The sequence below is a fragment of the Chlorocebus sabaeus genome, chromosome 5 (genome assembly GCF_047675955.1).
Source record: "Chlorocebus sabaeus isolate Y175 chromosome 5, mChlSab1.0.hap1, whole genome shotgun sequence".
NCBI lineage: Eukaryota > Metazoa > Chordata > Mammalia > Primates > Cercopithecidae > Chlorocebus > Chlorocebus sabaeus.
Window position 1 is genome coordinate 4,646,519 of NC_132908.1, and position 19,615 is coordinate 4,666,133.

Below are 19,615 nucleotides of genomic sequence, written 5' to 3' on the forward strand. Positions count from 1 at the left end.
AAATAAGGTCACATGCACAAGTAGGGGGTGGATGTGGGGTAGGACCCGAACTTGTCTTCATCGGGAACACAGCTCAGGCCACCACAGAAGAAAGTGGTGTTGGAGCTGGGGGCTGGCTGACGGGCTGTGAGCAGTGAGGAGCCATCCAGGGAAGGATGTTGAGGCTGGCGGTGTGAGGAGGTCAGGAGGCCACCTTGGATGCCTGAGGCCAGGTGGCCGAGGCAGAAGGTGTGGGGGACGCCCGCTGGCCTGTGTGTACCAGCTCCCCTGAGGTGAAGTCTTTCTCAGGACTGGGTTTCTTGGCCATCAGATGTTCCCACCGGGCGGTGTTCAGCCTCAGAGTCTAGAACTGTGTTTCCAGGCTGGGCACTGTGGCTCATACCTGTAATCCCCGCACTTTGGGAGGCTGAGGTGGGCAGATCACTTGAGGCCAGGTGTTGGAGACCATCCTGGCCAATATGGTGAAACCCCGTCTCTACTAAGAATACAAAAATTAGCCAGGCATGGTGGCACGTGCCTGTAATCCCAGCTACTCGGGAGGCTGAGGCAGAGAATCGCTTGAACCCAGGGAGTGGAGGTTGCAGTGAGCCAAGATTGTGCCATTGCACTTCAGCCTGGGTGACAGAGCGAGACTCTGTCTCGGAAGCAAAAAACCAATCTATAATCGTGTTTCCTTTTTTAAACAGGAAACTACTTTGCTTCGCACTTTTTCATGGGAGGAGAGAAATTTGACACCCCCCACCCTGAAGGTTACCTCTTTGGAGAGAACATGGACCTGAATTTCCTGGGCAGCCGCCCAGTCCAGGTGGGTCTGGACAGGGCTCTCATTGGGCTGCGGGGGTGGAAGGCCCCGTCCCCAGTGGTCTGCATCCCAGCCATGAGGGCGGACGGGCACCAAATCACCCCTAAACGGGGCAAAGCTCCTGACAGGGTTCCAATTGAGCTTGGGTGTGGACATGTGCCCTGGAATGGGTTGTGTCCTGGTGCTGCCCCTTAGAGGCCAGATGGCCAGGGGCAGGTCACTGCGAAACAGAGCGGCTATACTGAACGGGCGCATCTGGGTTGCAATGGCTGCAGAACGTTGTGGATTTGATTCTAGCTTTCTTGGATGACTTTCTTTAAAAGGAAAAATAGCGGCCGGGCGCGGTGGCTCAAGCCTGTAATCCCAGCACTTTGGGAGGCCGAGATGGGCGGATCACGAGGTCAGGAGATCGAGACCATCCTGGCTAACACGGTGAAACCCCGTCTCTACTAAAAACACAAAAAACTAGCCGGGCGAAGTGGCGGGCGCCTGTAGTCCCAGCTACTCGGGAGGCTGAGGCAGGAGAATGGCGTAAACCCGGGAGGCGGAGCTTGCAGTGAGCTGAGATCCGGCCACTGCACTCCAGCCCGGGCGACAGAGCAAGACTCCGTCTCAAAAAAAAAAAAAAAAGGAAAAATAGTATTTACAGACCCCGGGCATTGTGGCTCATGCCTGTATTCCCAGCACTTGGGGAGGCTGAGGCGGGCAGATCACCTGAGGCCAGGAGTTTGAGACGAGCCTGGTCAAAATGGTGAAACCCTGTCTCTACTAAAAAAAAAAAAAAAAAAAAAAAAAAAAATTAGCTGGGCGTGGTGGTGCGTGCCTGTAATCCCAGCTACTCGGGAGGCTGAGGCAGGAGAATCACTTGAATCTGAGAGGTAGAGGTTTTAGTGAGCTGAGATTGTGCCACTGCACTCCAGTGTGGGCAACAAAGGGAGGCTGTCTCAAAAAAAAAAAAAAATTTACTTTCCCTATAACAGTGGGCAAGAGACATGGTCCAAAGGAGAGATACAGACAGCTGGCTAATATCTTCCCCTCGTTGCCAGAGGAGGGTACATTCGAATACTGTCATAGTACACGAGTACTGTGAGCTGTCCGTTTGTTCAGCACACATTTGGCACCTGTTGTGTGCCTAGCACTCTTCCAGGGCCTAGGGTGAAGGCAGACCCTGCCTCTGCTACCTAGTGGGAGTATAGACAATTAACACAGGACAAATGGGTAGAAGAGAGAAAGGGCAGAAAGGGAGACTCCACTGGAGAGGCCATGGATGAACCAAGCTGTGATAGGTGGGAAGGAGGCCCCTCCAGGAGGAGCAGAAAGGCAAGGGGCCCTGGGAACAGAGGAGGAGGTGACAGGGTGCAGGCCTTGGGGGACAGGAGACCGGAGGAGCCAGTAAACGTTGGGGGATCTGGGGGCTCAGCCTGGGGCGGGGGTGCTTGAAGGAAGCTTGAGGATGGAAAGGGTGGGGCCCAAGGAAGGGGCTGAGGTTGCTCCGGGCAGTGATGGATGTGGGAAGCCTGGGAGAGCAGGTTGGGGATGGGCGGCCCCAGTGTGCAGGAATCGGGCATTGAGGCTGCCTGGCCGGATTTGCTCAGGGTGGTTTGGTCCTGGCTGTTCCACGTGTGGGCTGTGTGGCCTGTAGCTTCTACCTGTAAATGAGGACAGCGTACCCACACAGCCTCTAACACGGGGACGAGAGCCCAGGGATACTTGTTGGGGCTGTGGCCGCTGCACCCTGGCCCGTTTTCTGTCCTTGGCCGCTCCTGAGGGAGTCACCTACGGCCCTGTGGTTTTCCTCCTAGTTTCCCTACGTCACTCCTGCCCCTCACGAGCCCGTGAAGACGCTGCGGAGCCTGGTGAACATCCGCAAAGACTCCCTCCGGCTGGTGAGGTAACCTTCGCCCTGCCCCTGGGGACCCCGTGGCTCTGTGGGGCGCAGCCCGAGGCAGAAGTTCTGGCTTGCTTGAGGAACAGGGCAGGTGGGAGGGGCCCCAGTTTCTGCACCCTCCCATGTGGAATCAGAGGCTGCCCTGGGCTGAGTGAGGGAAAGGGCATGTGGAAAGAGAGCCATTTAGCCAGGGCTTCTCAGCTGTGCCTCACAGGGACCCTGGGCAGTGTCTGGAGGCAGCCAGGTGGGGTGCCCTGGCATCTCAGGTGGGTGCCAGGGGTGCTGACTTCCCGCCATGCACAGGACGGCCCCCCCACTGCCAGGAATGACCCAGCACCAGATTTCAGTAGGTTCAGAAACTGCTTAAACCAACTAGACTTGAGGCATCTGGGGCTGTCTCTGAACCAAAAGCATGTACCCCATCTTCTGTGGGCAGGAAGGAGAGGCAAGCCCTGGACCATTGGGCTTTCATGTCCAAATAGGAAACGGCCCCCATGTCTGCTGGAGAAGTGGGCTGTGTCCACAAAGCCGCCTCCACGGCCCTCAGCCTGGCAGGGCAGGAGGCAGCCTTCGCGGATGTGGCCTCTGATCCGCTGCCTCTCTCCACCGCCTGGGCTAGGTACAAAGACGATACTGACAGCCCCATCGAGGACGGCGACAAGCCCCGGGTGCTTTACAGCCTGGAGTTCACTTTCGACGCTGATGCCCGTGTGGCCATCACCATCTACTGCCAGGCGTCGGAGGAGTTCCTGAACGGCAGGGCAGTGTGAGTCCCGCAGGCAGCTGGCAGCAGCTGGGCTGGGGGTCCCCGGACTCCTTGGGGAGACTTCTCTCTGCCTTAGTAACCAGAGGGAGAAAACGAAACCCTGCTCTCTTAGCATACTCCCAGGACTTTACCTCAATGTGAGGGGCTTCTCCCACCCCAGGGACTCCCCTCTTCTCTGCGGGAACCAGCTGGGGTCCTGTGACTCATTTCAGTTCCGATGCTGCCTGGAGTTTGTGCAGCACATGGAGGGCCCAGTCCCACAAGACTGCCCCACTTCAGATGCCAGTCATAAGCCCCCACTGCCACCTGAACTTCTCACCAACCAGCCGCAAATCAGGTTCCCACAGCCCACTCCTCAGGCTTGGTCATTTGCCGATGTGGCTCACAGAATCCAGGGAAACACTTGGCTGATGTTTGTTGGTTGATTATAAAGGATCCAGATGAAGAGGTTCACAGGGCGAGGTGTGGGGAAAGGGGTGGTGCGTGCCACCTTCGTATTCACCAACCCGGAAGCTTTCCCGAAAACCGCATATTTCGGGGCCTTTTCTGGGGGCTTCATCACGTAGGCAGGATTGATGATTAACTCTGTCTTCAGCTCCTGTCCCCTCCCTGGAGGATGGAGCTTGGCTGAAATTCAGTTCCAGGTTTTTGTTTTTGTTTTTTTTTGAGACAGAGCCTCACTCTGTTGGTCAGGCTGGAGTGCAATGGCGCGATCTTGGCTCACTGCAATCTCCGCCTCCCAGGTTTAAGTGATTCTCCTGCCTCAGCCTCCTGAGCAGCTGGGACTACAGGCGTGCACCAGCACACTTGGCTAATTTTTGTATTTTTAGTAGAGAATGGGGGTTTGCTATGTTGGCCAGGATGGTCTCGATGTCTTGACCTCATGATCCTGTCCATCTCGGCCTCCCAAAGTGGTTTTGTTTATTTTTGAGACGGAGTTTCACTCTTGTTGCCCAGGCTGGAGTGAAATGGCGCGATCTCGGCTCACTACAACCTCTGCCTCCCAGGTTCAAGTGCTTCTCCTGCCTCAGCCTCCCGAGTAGCTGGGGTTACAGGCGTGTGCCACCATGCCCTGCTAGTTTTGTATTTTTAGTAGAGACAGGGTTTCTCTATGTTGGCCAGGCTGGTCTCGAACTCCTGACCTTAGGTGATCCACCTGCCTTGGCCTCCCAAAGTGCTGGGATTACAGCCGTGAGCCAGCAGCCCGGCCCGCCTGGCCCAGGTTTTTGTTTGTTTTTCCTCAGGAGCACTTAGACGACATTTCTAAGTTTCTAATCGTGGCTTGGTCTTTCTGGCGGCCAGCCCCGTACAGGAGCCGAGAGTCACCTCACTGACACATAAGACACTCCTGCCGCCCAGGACATTCCGCGGGTTTGGAGTTCTGTGTCGGGAGCAAAGATCCCAGACCAAATAATAGAAAAAAGAGGCTCGTAGCACGCCTGTCGCTCAGGAAATGACAAGGGTTTTAGAGGACTCTGTGTCAGGAACTGGGGCCGGGACCAAATACGTATTTTTTTGTGTGTCACAATTACATATTTGCACTTTCAGAGGTTTTATTTGAAATAAGGGTCCTTCTGGCCCTGAAAGTTTGAAACCTGCAACTTCAGCAGGAGCTGGCAGGACCGCCTCCAGGCTACAAAGGCACATCTGCCCCAAGTGGCTTTAGGGACAAGCAGGAGTGTACCCCCCACCTTCCTGCATTGGAGCACACTGCTCAGTGGTCAGCTTTGCATCTGGCGATAGGGTGTGGTTGAGAGCCGAGCCTTTGAATGCTGTCCCCAGTGAGTGGCTTGGAGCACGTGACTGCTTGTGCCTCTGTGTCCTCAGCTGGAAATGCGGGAGGGTGGTGTGAGGAGGGGACCATGTGTCCTGTGCACAGCCCCTCATGTGACAAGTGCTCCTGAAAGGAGCCTGAGTGCTCGAGCTGAGGGGCTGGTGGATACAACTCATGGGGCTTCTGAGGGAACCTGCCACCAGGTGAGGCCGCCCTTGGGCTCTGGCCTTCGGTTCCCCGGCAGCCAGGGCTCTTCCTGTGGACCAGCACTTGGGGGAGGAACAGGTCCCTTTCTCTGGACTTTGTTCTTTGAGGCTCTACCTTGCCCTGGCACTTGATTTTTTATATATATATATGTATTTTTTTTTTTTTTTTTAAGATGGTGTCTCACTCTGTCACCCAGGCTGGAGTGCAGTGGCGCGATCTCAACTCACTGCAACCTCTGCCTCCCGGGTTCACGCCATTCTCCTGCCTCAGCCTCTCAAGTAGCTGGGACTACAGGCACCCACCACCACGCCCAGCTAATTTTTTGTATTTTTAGTAGAGACGGGGTTTCACCGTGTTAGCCAGGATGGTCTCGATCTCCTGACCTCATGATCCTCCCGCCTTGGCCTCCCAAAGTGCTGGGATTACAGGCGTGAGCCACCGCGCCCGGCACAGATTATATTTCTTTAATGACACCAGAAATGCATGCCTGTGTGCTATGACAGGCATGGAATTATTGGGTATAGGAGCATTTGGAGTGACCAGGGCAGGCCCCTCTGTCCCCTTCTTGCATCCAACTGCTTGGGGTTGAGTGTGTGACACCCACGGGGCCTGGTGCCCTCCGCGGGCCTGGCCGACGTGATGGAGGAGCTGGGCTTCTGGGGCCTGGTGCCCTCCTTGGGCCTGGCCGACATGGTTGAGGAGCTGGGCTTCTGGGGCCTGGTGCCCTTCTCGGGCCTGGTCGACATGATGGAGGAGATGGGTTCTGGGGAGATGTCCGGGGGCTGCTACAAAGGGGGTGTGCGCCGAGGTCACAGGCCAGTGTGAGTGAGTGGTCTGCCCCCTGCCCCCCAGCGCTCAGGGGTTGGGTAACCATCTCGGGTGCGCTTGAAGAGAGGGTCCCGCTGCCACCAGAAAGGCTAGAGAGAACAGAGAAATGCCCTGCCAACCCTGGCTGGTGTTACCCTGTCCTAGACCCCCGGAGGCTAGTGAGGAGAGAAATGCCACAGTCCCCCTGTCTCAGGACCTGGCACAAAGCCAGCTTCCCCTCCCAGTGGGGATCACAGAGAAAACAGTCCCCTCCTCTCAGGACCTGGTACGAGGCCTGCTTCCCCTCCCAGCAGGGATCACAGAGCAGGAGCAGCTCCAGGACCTGGAGGCCATGCCCAGGCACCCAGACCCCATCCAGCCTGCCAGTGCTCCATCCATTTGAGGTGCAGGGCAAGCCACCCTTCCTGCCTCATGACAGGGAAACTGAGGCTCAGACAGAGGGGTGTGTGCAGGGCTCCACAGCTCACAGGAGAAAGCTGGGGTCCACCTGAGGGTGGTGTCTTAACTGTGCGTTTTACTGAGGCTGAGCCTGGGCCTCCCCTGTAGTGCCTCCTCCCACACTGGGCTCTGGTGGCCAGGGCAGGCCTCTTCTGCCTTTGTGTGTACAGTGGTGGCCCTCCCACACCGCACCCCACCTCTGGGCTCGGTGTGCCTTTGTCCAGGAGAGCCAGCCCTGGCGGCAGGCAAGCAGGGCGGTGTGGTGGAGGGGGAGAGGCTGTGGGGTGTGAATTGGGTTCCTGCATAGAGTTTTATCAGACATGAAACTGCTTGAGGCACCTGTCTTAGGGATGCACTCGCGCCTGGCCTGTGGCGAAGACATGCGGAAGGGTGTTAAGAAGAGTGAGATATTGGTGACCATCTCAGGGGCCCTGACCGAATGATAAAACCACAGCGGGACCGGTGTGGTGGTTCACAGGACACAGCCCCGATGTGTGCGGACACATGAAAGAGCCGTGTTGACGCCTACCGCGTCTGAATGCTGAGGAAGAGAGACCTGCGGTGCATGTGGCCACCATTGTGCCTCGCTCCCCGGGAGTGATATGTGGGTCTCTGTTGGGGTGGAGAACAGGCCGCTGGGAGCAGGTGTGAGGGTTGGGGAAGGAGCATTTTACACTGTGTGTACTTAAGTACTGTGTTCATTCTAAAAGTAAACACTCAAGCTGGGCGCAGTGATTCACGCCTGTAATCCCAGCACTTTGGGATGCTGAGGCAGGTGGATCACTTGAGGTCAGGAGTTTGGACCAGCCTGGCCAACATGTCGAAACCCTGTCTGTACTAAAAATAAAAAATTAGCCTGGCATGATGGTGCACACCTGAAATCCCAGCTACTCTGGAGGCTGAGGCAGGAGGAGCGCTTGAACTTGGGGGGCAGAGGTTGCAGTGAGCTGAGATCATGCCGCTGCACTCCAGTCTGGGCGACAGAGCAAGACTCTTATCTTAAAAAAAAAAAAAAAAGTAAACCAGCTTAGCACCCCGTCGAAAGGAAAAGCACAGCCGCACTGGGGGATGTAGCAAAGGGATTGGGCAGGTGTGGGCTCTGGAAGAATCGTAGCCGGGCCTGACGTGGGCAGAGCTGCATGGTGAGCCGAGAGGCTGTGGAAGGCCCTGGAAGGTGAGGGCCACGTGGTCATGTAGGCTGTTTGCTGTCCCCCACAAGAGAGGGTCCCCAAAAGACAGATATCTGCAGCCCTGCCAGCTTTCAGAGTGGGAGGGGCGGGCACGGAGGGCCCTCGCCCTGCTGCAGTCTCACTGCCTGCTCTCGGCTCCCCGCAGATACAGCCCCAAAAGCCCCTCACTACAGTCCGAGACTGTCCACTACAAGAGAGGGGTGAGCCAGCAGTTCTCCCTGCCCTCCTTCAAGATCGACTTCTTGGAATGGAAGGATGACGAGGTAATTCTGGCTGGGCTCCTCCTTGCCCTTTGCTCCTTCTCTCGAATTCTCTCCTCTTGGGGGTGGGGCCAGCGCAGTGGGACCTGTGTGTTTGGGTTCCTCCGGGCTTCATAAGGCCTGGGAACGGCTACCCCAGTCTATGTGCTGAGGCAGACGTGTGGATGGACTGGAGCAAGGCTTGGGCCACGTGTTGGCGGAGCCAGGAGACCAGACGCCAACCAGGCAGCCACACTCGGAGGTTCAGACACTGGGGTTTCGGGAGGCGTGAAGAATGGGGCTCCCTTTGCCGGCTGCAGCAATGCAGGGTCTGTTCACACCAGGTGGTGGTCTTTGTTTTTTTTTTTTTTTTTTTTTTTTGAGACGGAGTCTCGCTCTGTCGCCCAGGCTGGAGTGCAGTGGCCGGATCTCAGCTCACTGCAAGCTCTGCCTCCCGGGTTCACACTATTCTCCTGCCTCAGCCTCCCGAGTAGCTGGGACTACAGGCGCCCACCACCTCGCCCGGCTAGTTTTTTGTATTTTTTTTTAGTAGAGACGGGGTTTCACCATGTTAGCCAGGATGGTCTCGATCTCTTGACCTCGTGATCCGCCTGTCTCGGCCTCCCAAAGTGCTGGGATTACAGGCTTGAGCCACCTCGCCCGGCCTGGTGGTGGTCTTTCAAACTTTTTAACCTTACTTTTGTTTAAAATATTGATGCAGACGTCTCTTTTTTTTTTTTTTTTTTTTTTTGAGACAGAGTCTCACTCTGTTGCCTAGGCTAGAGTGCAGTGGTGCGGTCTTGGCTCACTGCAACCTCTGCCTCCTGGGTTCAAGGGATTCTCCTGCCTCAGATTCCTGTGTAGCTGGGATTACAGGCACGTGACACCATGGCCAGCTGATTTTTTGTATTTTTAGTAGAGATGTGGTTTCACTGTGTTAGCTCGGATGGTCTTGATCTCCTGACCTCGTGATCCGCCTGCCTTGGCCTTCAAAGTGCTAGGATTACAGGCGTCAGCCACTGTGACCAGCCAAAGCTGCAGACTTCTTTTAACGAGGCCTTTTGTAGGTTGTGGCTTAAGTGGCTGCTTTGCTAGTTTTCCCTCCTAGGCCCCTCTCCAGCTTTCAGTCAAAGCTGTATCCTCCTTCCTTCTACCTTTGCCTTCTTTTCCAGCATCCATGTGGTCTGCAGCTTGCAAAGACCCTGGTCCAGGGGGTTCCTGTATAACAGTATAGACCTCGTGTGGCCAGGCGCGGTGGCTCACGCCTGTCATCCCAGCACTTTGGGAGGCCGAGGCAGGCGGATCACGAGGTCACGACAGCGAGACCATCCTGGCTAACACGGTGAAACCCCGTCTCTACTAAAAATACAAAAAACTAGCCGGGCGAGGTGGTGGGCGCCTGTAGTCCCAGCTACTCGGGAGGCTGAGGCAGGAGAATGGCGTAAACCCAGGAGGTGGAGCTTGCAGTGAGCCGAGATCAAGCCACTGCACTCCAGCCTGGGCGACAGAGCGAGACTCCGTCTCAAAACAAAACAAAAACAAGAAACAGGATAGACCTTGTGGGTCCGAGGCCAGGAGGAGACGTGGACCACATGCCCTCCCAGGAGACCTCATGAGCTGCCTTACGCTGGGGCCAGTCCTGTGGCTCCTCTCTCCCTGACCTGCAGCCACTCTCTGTGAAAAGCTTCCTTGTCCTTGCATTAACAATAAAACAAGTCAGGTGTGGTGGCTTTTGCCTGTCGTTCCAGGACTTTGGGGGGCTGAAGTGAAAGGATCATTTAAGGTTGAGACCAGCCTGAGTAAAGCCTTGTCTCTATGAAAAATACAAAAATCAGCTTGGTGTGATGGTATTCGCCTGTAGTCTCAGCTCCTGAGGAGGCTGAGGTGGGAAGATCGCTTGAGCCTGGGAGATCGAGGTTGCAGTGAGCCATGATCATGCCACTGCACTTCAGCCTGGGTGACAGAGCGAGACCCTGTCTCAAAAGTAAAAGCACCTGGGAGTGGGGGACCACCAGGTTGTCTAAGGAGGGGTGACTCGGCCCAGGCTGGAAACCGAACAGATCAAAACTCCCATGCTGAGGAGTAGTGGGATTGTCCCTTTGAATAGCCATTGTACTCCAGCCTGAGCAACATAGTGAGACTCCATTTCTTGGGAAGGTAAAAAAATAATAATAACATAAAGGTAAAAGTGAAATAAATGTCTCCCCAGACTACCTTGGGTGGGCGGAGTCTCTGTCCTCTCCCAGCATCACCGGTGTGGACCCTGCACGCTGCTCTCATGTGTGGCTGTGGGTGCTGTGTGACGTGTGTGCTGAACTCTGGGGAGTGGCAGTTTGGGGGTGTTTCTGTTCCCTGTTTGTTTCATATTCCTTGGGGTCCCCCCCCCAGCCCCTCTGGGGAGCCCCAGTCTCCATGCCCTGTGAGCCGTGGGTTTGCAGGTGAGGTGGTCGGGGGAGGGGAGTGATCATTGTGGCCAGCTTCCTGAGGGTGCAGGGCCCAGAGAGGGTTGGAACCACGATGCCCCCAGTTGTCCTTACCTCTGTCCCGGACTTGGCACTGGACCCACCAGGGGCCTTTTGGTGAGGCTTTGCTGAGGAAGCTGAATGAGCGCCCGTGTGCTTGTAGCCCTGGCTCGTCCGTGGATGGCCATGCTGAGAGTCGGCGCACGTCAGGGACAGCTGCTGCTGTGGGGCCTTCAAGGTGCTATCTTTGTCAGGACTTTTGTGGATGGAAGTGACAGAAAAACTCTTGGGTTTGTTTAAGGAAAGAAAACTAGAGACTTACTGGTGTAGATTCAGAGAAGACTGGGTGGCCTGAGGTTTCTTCCAGGGATTATGTCATCAGGGCGGGGATCTCTGTGGCTTAGCCTCCCACCTCCCGCAGCTGGCCCTGTTCTCAGCGAGTGCCCTGCAGGCCAGTGTGTGGCCATCCGGCTGGGTCCAGAGGTGCTTGGAGGCCGTGCGCCTTCTCTTTGTGGCCCCACTTGGGGCGGGGGCCTCCCGTCCTGCAGCCAGGCCACAGAGACCTGGAGTAGGAGGGAGACGCTTTCCCAGAGAGAACCTGAGGGGCTCAGATGCTGGGCCACATGTGGCTTAGCGTCGTTAAGAGCACAGCTGCAAGGACAGGCCACAGGGGTGCCCAGGGTGGCTGCACTGGCCTTGCCCAGGAGCAGAGAGGACATGTGTGGAGGGGCTGGGGGCCCACTTTGGTTCTGCTGCTTTCTCTCTCTAGAGCGTTAGGCCAGTTCTGCAGCTCTGTGAGCCTGGGTTTGCCCTTCTGCAGACTGGGGCTGGAAGCAGTCCCTCACAGGGTGGCCATGAGGGCTCCGTGATCAGCATGCAAAGGGCTTTACCCGGGGTGCCCACTGTAAACCCCAGTCTGCCAGCCGGCTAGTGGGAGAGAAGGCTACAGCTACCATCATGCACGCCTCCCCAGACCCTTGGTTTTTATTCCACACCAGTAAAGCACTGTCAGCCCTGAGTTTCTGCGGTGTGATGAGAAGAAATCACAGCTCACTCAGAGGCTCCTCCGCCAGTGCTGAGGTGCTGGCTGCGCGGATGCATTCCAGGCCTGGGTGGAAGCGCGGGGTGGGCAAGGGCGTGGGGGTGGGCACGCTCCACAAAGCTCTGCCTCCCCCATCCAGCTCCATCACCTAAAGGAGCGGCTGCTGGTGCGTGAACTCCTCCTTTCCGGGCTTAATGACAGCCCTTGTGGCAGCAGCGTGGGAGCGTTGCCAGGCAACCCTGAGACGATGGCTCCTGTGCAGACTCAGTGGAGTGGGCAGGGAACAGGCTCACAAGGGGCCTACAGTCCCAGCATCATCAGCCCCTGACAGGCTCCCCAGGCCAGGGAAGGGAGTGTCCCTCCCTCTGGCAAGCCCAGGTGTCTGTGGTATCTCTCAGTTGGCTGGGAGCTGGAGGCCTGGCTGGGTCCCGGTGGGTGTGAACATGTGCCCCACCTCCCTGCAGCCTCTCCCCCGCTTTTTTGAGACAGGGGCTCATTCTGTCTCCCAGGCTGGAGTGCAGTGGCACAATCACAGCTCGCTGCAGCCTCGAACTCCTGGGTTAAGAGATCCTCTCACTTCAACTTTCCCAGTAGCTGGGACTACAGGTGCCACCACTGCTGGCTGTTTTTTTTGTTTGTTTGTTTGGTAGAGACAGAGTTTGACTATGTTGCCTAGGCTGATCTCAAACTCCGGGGCTCCAGCAATCCTCCTACCTCGGCCTGCCAGAGTGTTGGAATTACAGGCCTGAGCCACCGTGTCAGGCCCAACAGCCTGCAGCTTTCTGATATGTGTGGACATTTGCACAAAGCTCTGGCCCAGGATTGGCCTCCTTGGCCACCTTTCGCACCCTTTTCTCCTTTTACACCCTCCAGCCCCCTCCCAGAGGAGACTGGGTTGGCTCCCATTGCCTGGACACACAGGACTTCTGGGTGCTGGTGTTGACTGTGTGCTGTGCCAGCCACAGCACTTGGAGCCTTGCGTTAGGCATGACTTCCGTTCCTTTTTGCCAAATGGGGAAACTGAGGCTCTGGTGGGGGCCTGTTTGTAGTGAATGGGAAAGGAGCTAGACTCATCGCCAGCAGCCCTGACTCTGGCCCCAGGCTGGTGCCCTGCCAACTCCTGGCTTCACCCTTCCTCGCTAACAGACCACGGCACTTCTCAGCCTTCACAGCACAGCCCCCAGCGTCAGTGTCTCTGTCCACCTCTGTCCATGTATGCATTGGTATCCATCCCACGGGACTTGTGGCTGGAACCTGTGACCCTCCCTCGTGAGATGCAGGGCCTAGGCCCGTGTGGACTTGGTCTCCAGGCTTGTGGTTTGTTCAGCTGATGGCTGCCTGCCCAGGGCTTCTTGTGTTGATGGGTTACATGTGCCATTCATTCTGATCAGAATGGAACTCTTAGCTCCAGATGGCAGGAAGCTGCGGTCGCTGTGTGCTAGGTGCCTGTGGGTATGGAGTCCCTGCTGGGTGGGGACGTCCTTGGGAGCGCCTGGGTGCTGCCAGCCTTTGCCCTGTGTCCATGTCCACGTAGCCTTCCTGGTTGGCAGTTGGGCACACTGATGTTTCTCCCCGTCCCCTTCTGACTACTCTGTGTGGTCCGTGTAACTTTTCTCCTCGTCTGTATTTTTGGTAGGAAATTCACTGTGTTGACAAATCTTAGGAAGAAACTTTTCTCTCTGTTCCTTAAATAATAGTAATATTTGGCCAGGGGCAGTGGCTCATGCCTGTAATCCCAGCATTTTGGGAGGCTGAGTCAGGTGGATCTCTTGCGGTCAGGAGTTTGAGACCAGCTTGGCCGACATGGTGAAACCCCGTCTCTACAAAAAATACAAAAATTTAGCTGGGCATGGTGGCAGGCGTCTATAATCCCAGCTACTGGGGAGACTGAGGCAGGAGAATTGCTTGAACCCAGGAGTTGGAGGTTGCAGTGAGCCAACATCCCGCTGCTGCACTCTAGCCTGGGTAACAGAGCAAGACTCTGTCTCAGAAAAAAAAAAAAAAAATCATGATAGTAATATTCACAACAACTGTAGCAACCACCACAGGCAGTGTCTGTGCTGGGTCTGTTGAGAGGACTACATTTGTGCTTTATCCTTGAAACCCAGGCGGTAGCGCAGTAATGACCCCATTTTACAAGGAAGGAAGCCGAGGCTCAGTGAGGTAGGAGGACCTGAGATGAAAGCCACCGTGGGCCGCTGGGGTGGGGACGTGTGCCCCTGCCCTGCTTCTGCCCACTTCACGGAGGGACAGTGGGAGAGGAGACATCCTGTGTGTCTGTTGGTTCTGAGCATTGCCGTTCGGGGTGAGTGCTTGGCTGCGGGCTCAGGGTTCCCGTGTGCTGGGCCAGGAGTGGTCCCACCTGGACGTCTGTGGGGGTGGTTGCTGCAGACATGGAGGGGCTCGTCCCTTCCTCGTGGGTCTTGGTCACTGAGGCCTGTGGTCGGGCTCGGGAGGCAGGAGGCTCTCCCCCGACCCAGCTGCCCTTGCCTGGACTGGGCCTGCCAGGCCCTTCCTCTTTGATGTCTCATCCATTTTTTGTTTTTGTTTTTGAGGTGGAGTCTCACTCTGTCCCCCAGGCTGGAGTGCAATGGGGTGATCTCGGCTCACCGCAACCTCTGCCTCCCGGGTTCAAGTGATTCTCCTGCCTCAGCCTCCCGAGTAGCTGGGATTACAGGCGTGCGTCACCACGCCTGGCTAATTTTTGTATTTTTAGTAGAGATGGGGTTTCACCATATTGGCCAGGCTGGTCTCAAACCCCTGACCTGAGGTGATCCACCGCCTGGGCTTCCCAAAGTGCTGGGATTACAGGCATGAGCCATGGCACCCGGCCTTGTTCTGTTTTTTTTTTTTTTTTTTTTTTTTTTTTAACACCTTTATTGTGTTATAATTACCATCTCCTGCAGTTCACTCGTGTTAAGCAAATGATTTGCTGGCTTTTAGAATGCTCACAGTGGCGCAGCCAGTATCCGTTCTTTGAGTAAATCTTTATTGAGAAATAAATGATTCTTTTTCCTCCCAGAATAAACAGATGCATGTGTCCATTGCTGTTCTGTGCCAGACACAAGGATGTCATGGTGACTGGAGAGGCAGGGACCCTGCCCTCCACGGAGGGAGTCAGGGAGCCTGATGGTGGCTAGTGGCTTTCCTGGTTGCCAGGGTCTGAATGATAGAAGCCCAGGGGTCAAGTGCTTCCTGAGGCCCAGAGAAAGACTTGGCCTGCAGAGGGCAGGGCGAGACCCGCAGAGCAGTGTCGGGGAGTAGGGCTCCAAGAGGATGGTACTGTGCTGGGTCGACTGCTGGGGCCCTGGGGACCGTGGGGTAGAGGGTGGCCTTCAGCCTGAGCACGGCAGGGTTGGGATGAAAGCAGGAGGAAGCTTCTCCTTGGACTCAAGCCAGCCTCGTGGTCTCCCTCGCTTGCCTTTTGTGTTTTCTGGGGCCAAGCCAGGTGCCTTCGAAAAGTCACAGGGAGTTGCCCAGTGACCAGCACTTCCCCTCCAAGGCACCCCCCCAGGAGAACCAAAAACGCGGTTCAGGCAGACACTTGCGCAGCGCTGCTCACCGTAGCCAGGACGCAGGCCCAGTCCGGTGTCTGTCACGGAGGAATGCGTGCACAGCGTGTGGATGTCCACACAGTGCCTGTTATTTGGCCAGAAAAAGGAAAGCAGCACCGATGCGTGCTGCACCGTGGGTGAACTTTGGAAACATACCTAGACAGAAGGTCACCTGTTGTGCAATTCCATGTAAATGTCAGGTCCGAAAATGGCAAATCCCTGGAGACAGGAAGCACGTGGTGGCTTCCGAGGGCTGGGGGAGGGGACGGAGAGTGTGTGGGTGCTGATGGCTATGCGTGGGGTTTCTGTTTGGGGTGATGAAAAGTTCTGGAAATGGATGGTAGCAGTTGCGTGACATTTTTTTTTTATTATTTTTTGAGACGGAGTCTTGCTCTGTCGCCCAGGCTGGAGTGCAGTGGCGCCATCCTGGCTCACTGCAAGTTCCACCGCCTCCCGGGTTCAAGCCATTCTCCTGCCTCAGCCTCCCTAGAAGCTGGGACTACAGGCGCCCACCACCACACCCGGCTATTTTTTTTGTATTTTTAGTAGAGACGGGGTTTCACCGTGTTCGCCAGGATGGTCTTGATCTCCTGACCTCATGATCCGCCCGCCTCGGCCTCCCAAAGTGCTGGGATTACAGGCTTGAGCCACCGTGCCCGGCCAGTTGCATGACATTTTAAATGTACTTTACTCAACGCTGTTGAAACGTGGTTAAATGGCAGATTTTATGTTTTATCTGTTTTAACACACACATTAAAAAGGTGCCAAGCCTGGCATCCGCCTTTCCTGCCATCTCGAGGTATGTCCTCTTGAGCTCTGCTGCTGCCTGCTTTCTCCAGCTCATCTGTTGACTGACTCCAGGCTTCCAGGCTTGGCTGTGTGGGTCCTGACCGTTCTTGCCAACTCTCTCCTCAGCTGAACTTTGATCTGGACCGAGGCGTGTTTCCAGTGGTCATCCAGGCTGTGGTAGACGAAGGAGATGGTGAGTGCATCCTCTTCCATCCTCCTGGGCGTGCAGGCCATGCAAGGAGGAAGCGCGTCCTGAGGGAGGAGTGCTTGCAGCAGTGATGAAGCAGGCCAGGCACAGGGCCTTGGGCTCGCCACAAAGCGGGGTGTGTGGGCAGCTTGGAGTCTGGGGCAGGTGAGGAAGTGGAAAGTGCAGGAGGGCGGGTCCCAGAACAGACTCTGGACTCTGGACTCTGCGCAGGCTGAGCCCTTGGTGCCGCAGGCCTGCCAGGCTCGGGGAGGTGAGATGCCTGGGTGGGGCAGGCCCAGATTCTTGACTGCTCTGCCCCTTTCTCCCCAGCAGTGGTGGAAGTGACCGGCCACGCCCACGTGCTCTTGGCCGCCTTTGAAAAGGTAAGTGCCATCTGGCCGTCACCTTCCTGAAGACCTGGGAGCTGGGCAGGGGGTGGTCTTTTGAGATAAGGCTGAGCAGGGCTTGGGGCTTCGTGGGGTGGCTGAGTGTCAAGGACCCGGGGCAGGTGGGGTGTACCTGTGGCTTCCCGCTTTCCAGAATTCTGGTCCCGAGGCTGAGCGTCGCTGTCAAGAGGCTTTGCATTTGCTTTTTTTGTTTTTTTTTTCCTGAGACAGGTCTCACTCTGTCATCCAGGCTGGAGTTCAGTGACCTCGGCTCACTGCAACCTCTGCCTCCCCGGTTCAAGCAATTCTCCCACCTCAACCTCCCGAGTACCTGGGAGTCCTGTGTACCACCACGCCTGGCTAATTTTTGTGTGTTTAGTAGAAACAGGGTTTCACCATGTTGGCCAGATTGGTCTCAAACTCCTGACCTCAAGTGATCCACCTGCCACGGCCTCCCAAAGTGTTGGGATTACAGGCGCGAGCCACTGGGCCTGGCCTTTTTTTTTTTTTGGAGACAGAGTCTCGCCGTGTCACCCAGGCTGGAGTGGTGCAGTGGTGCAGTATGTGCTCACTGCGACCTCTGCTTCTCAGGTTCAAGCGATTCTCCTGCTTCAGCCTCTAAGTACCTGCGATTACAGGCCCATGGTACCATGCCTGGCTACTTTTTTTTTTTTTTTTGAGACAGAGTCTCACTCTGTTGCCCAGGCTGGAGTGCAGTGGCGCGACCTCGGCTCACTGCAACCTCTGCCTCCGGGGTTCACACTATTCTCCTGCCTCAGCCTCCCAAGCAGCTGGGACTACAGGCACCCGCCACCACACCCAGCTAATTTTTTGTATTTTTAGTAGAGACAGGGTTTCATTGTGCTAACTGTGCTAGTCAGGATGGTCTCGATCTCCTGACCTCGTGATCCACCTGCCTCGGCCTCCCAAAGTGCTGGGATTACATACATGAGCCACTGCACCTGGCCACACCTGGCTAATTTTTGTATCTTTAGTAGAGACGGGGGTTTGCCATGTTGACCAGGCTGGTCTTGAACTCCTGACCTCAGGTCATCTGCCTGCCTCGGCTTCCCAAAGTGCTGGAATTACAGGTGTTGAGCCACTGCGCCTGGCCCTTTTTTTATTTTTTTTATTTTTTTTGAGATGACGGAGTTTCGCTCTTGTTACCTAGGCTTGGAGTGCAATGGCATGATCTCGGCTCACTGCAACCTCCACCTCTTGGTTCAAGAGATTGTCCTGCCTCAGCCTCCCGAGTAGCTGAAATTACAGGTGTCCACCACCATGCCTGGCTAATTTTTTGTGTTTTTAGTAGAGATGGGGTTTCACCATGTTGACCAGGCCATTCTCGAACTCCTAACCTCAGGTGATCCACCCATCTCGCCCCCCCGCAGAGTGCTTGGATTACAGGCATGAGCCACCGCATGTGGCCATCTTTTTTTTTTTTTTTTTTTTTTGAGACGGAGTCTCGCTCTGTCACCCGGGCTGGAGTGCAGTGGCCGGATCTCAGCTCACTGCAAGCTCTGCCTCCCTGGTTTACGCCATTCTCCTGCCTCAGCCTCCCGAGTAGCTGGGACTACAGGCGCCCACCACCTCACCTGGCTAGTTTTTTGTATTTTTTAGTAGATACGGGGTTTCACCGTGTTAGCCAGGATGGTCTCCGTCTCCTGACGTCGTGATCCGCCCGTCTCGGCCTCCCAAAGTGCTGGGATTACAGGCTTGAGCCACCGCGCCCGGCCCATCGTTTTTTTTAAACAGAGTCTCACTCTGTTGCCTGGGCTAGAGGGCTGTGGTATGATCTCAGCTCACTGCAGCCTTGACCTCCTGAGCTTAAGAGATCATGCCACTTCAGCCTCCTGAGTAGCTGGGACTACAGGAGTACACCACTATGTCTGGCTAATTAAAAAAAAAATTTTTTTTATAGGGAGGAGGTCTCGCTGTGTTGCCCAGGCTGGTCTCAAACTCCTGGCTTCAAGTGATCCTCCCATCTGGGCCTCCCAAAGTGCTGGGATTATAAGTGTGAGCCACCATACCTGGCCAAGACGCTTTTCAAAGGGTACTTGGAGTGTGTCAAGTGAGAATGTTCTAGACAGAGGCCAGCCCTGTAGAATTCTGTAGAGCCTGCTGACACGGGCTGGGGCTCCCACAAGGTGGGCTCTCTGCGGTAGACTACTTCACCCTGGGGTGTGCAGAGATCAGCAATGTTGTTACCTCCTTGGGCTGTAGCCTTTTCCCACCAGGCTCAGTGTCCTTGGGTGTCACCTGGCACATGTCACAGAGCCCCAGTCCTGCTGCTCTTTCCCCCACCTGGCTGCCACATCCTGCCCGTGCCGACTGGTCAGGCCCCACTCCTTGAGGAGGCTTTTCCTGACACCACTCAGGACAAACATCTGTTGTCCCCACTTGATGTTCACGAGGGCAGCCCTCTCCTCTTGGATGTCGTGGCATCTTCAGAGCTGAGTTTGACACCTGGCACAGAGCAGACACTCAGGGAACGCTGGCAGGATGGACGAGGGGCTGCTGCCCAGCTGGCATTGGTTTCTCCTGAGAACTTGGCGGAGGTGATGGGACGCACCCTTGTTTGTTAGTGCCTCGATGCCCCCCGCCAGTGTACACTGACGTTCATCAGCACCCTGCCACTGCAGGTCTGCGTGGCACCATCCTGCGGCCCCGGAGTCAGGAGGGGAAAAGGATCCCGTGAGACAAGGCCCAGCCTGCCTGCTTCGGGCTTCACTCTGCCTCTGGGTCCTGCCTAGCCCAGGCTCTCCACCCACCTCCAGCCCCATGTGCGGCCACAGCCCCTGAGAACTCTAAGTGCAGAGTCCAGCCCCTCCCTGTGATCTGGGTCTTTCTAGAGCACCCCAAGGTCGGGGGTTCTGTAAGCTGGGTAGAGGACCCTCGTCTGTGTATCCTGTGGCGAGGTTGGGTCTGTTCTCTCCCGAGTCCAGGACCACAGACTGTGGTGACGCAAGTGCCCTGGGCAGAGGGCAGCCTTCTGCCTTTTTAGCACTGGGCTCCCCAGCTTCTCTCCCCAGCCCGGCCTTGTCAGAAGCCACGGTGACTGTT

General features: G+C 56.1%; 1 protein-coding gene across 7 annotated transcripts in view; it reads left to right on the forward strand.

Moving 5' to 3' along the window:
- MGRN1 (mahogunin ring finger 1) overlaps positions 1–19,615 on the forward strand; it is a 65,199-nt gene that overhangs the window by 22,167 nt on the left and 23,417 nt on the right. For 4 of the 7 annotated variants that reach the window (XM_007984457.3, XM_007984467.3, XM_007984421.3 and 1 more), the window contains exons 2-7: positions 687–805; positions 2,605–2,693; positions 3,310–3,456; positions 8,039–8,156; positions 16,106–16,172; positions 16,500–16,549. In XM_007984457.3, the coding sequence (XP_007982648.2) occupies positions 687–805; positions 2,605–2,693; positions 3,310–3,456; positions 8,039–8,156; positions 16,106–16,172; positions 16,500–16,549 (590 nt within the window). Of the gene's footprint in view, positions 1–686; positions 806–2,604; positions 2,694–3,309; positions 3,457–8,038; positions 8,157–16,105; positions 16,173–16,496; positions 16,550–19,615 lie in introns of all 7 variants that reach the window. The other 3 variants (XM_007984448.3, XM_007984411.3, XM_007984430.3) reach the window with 1 other exon arrangement.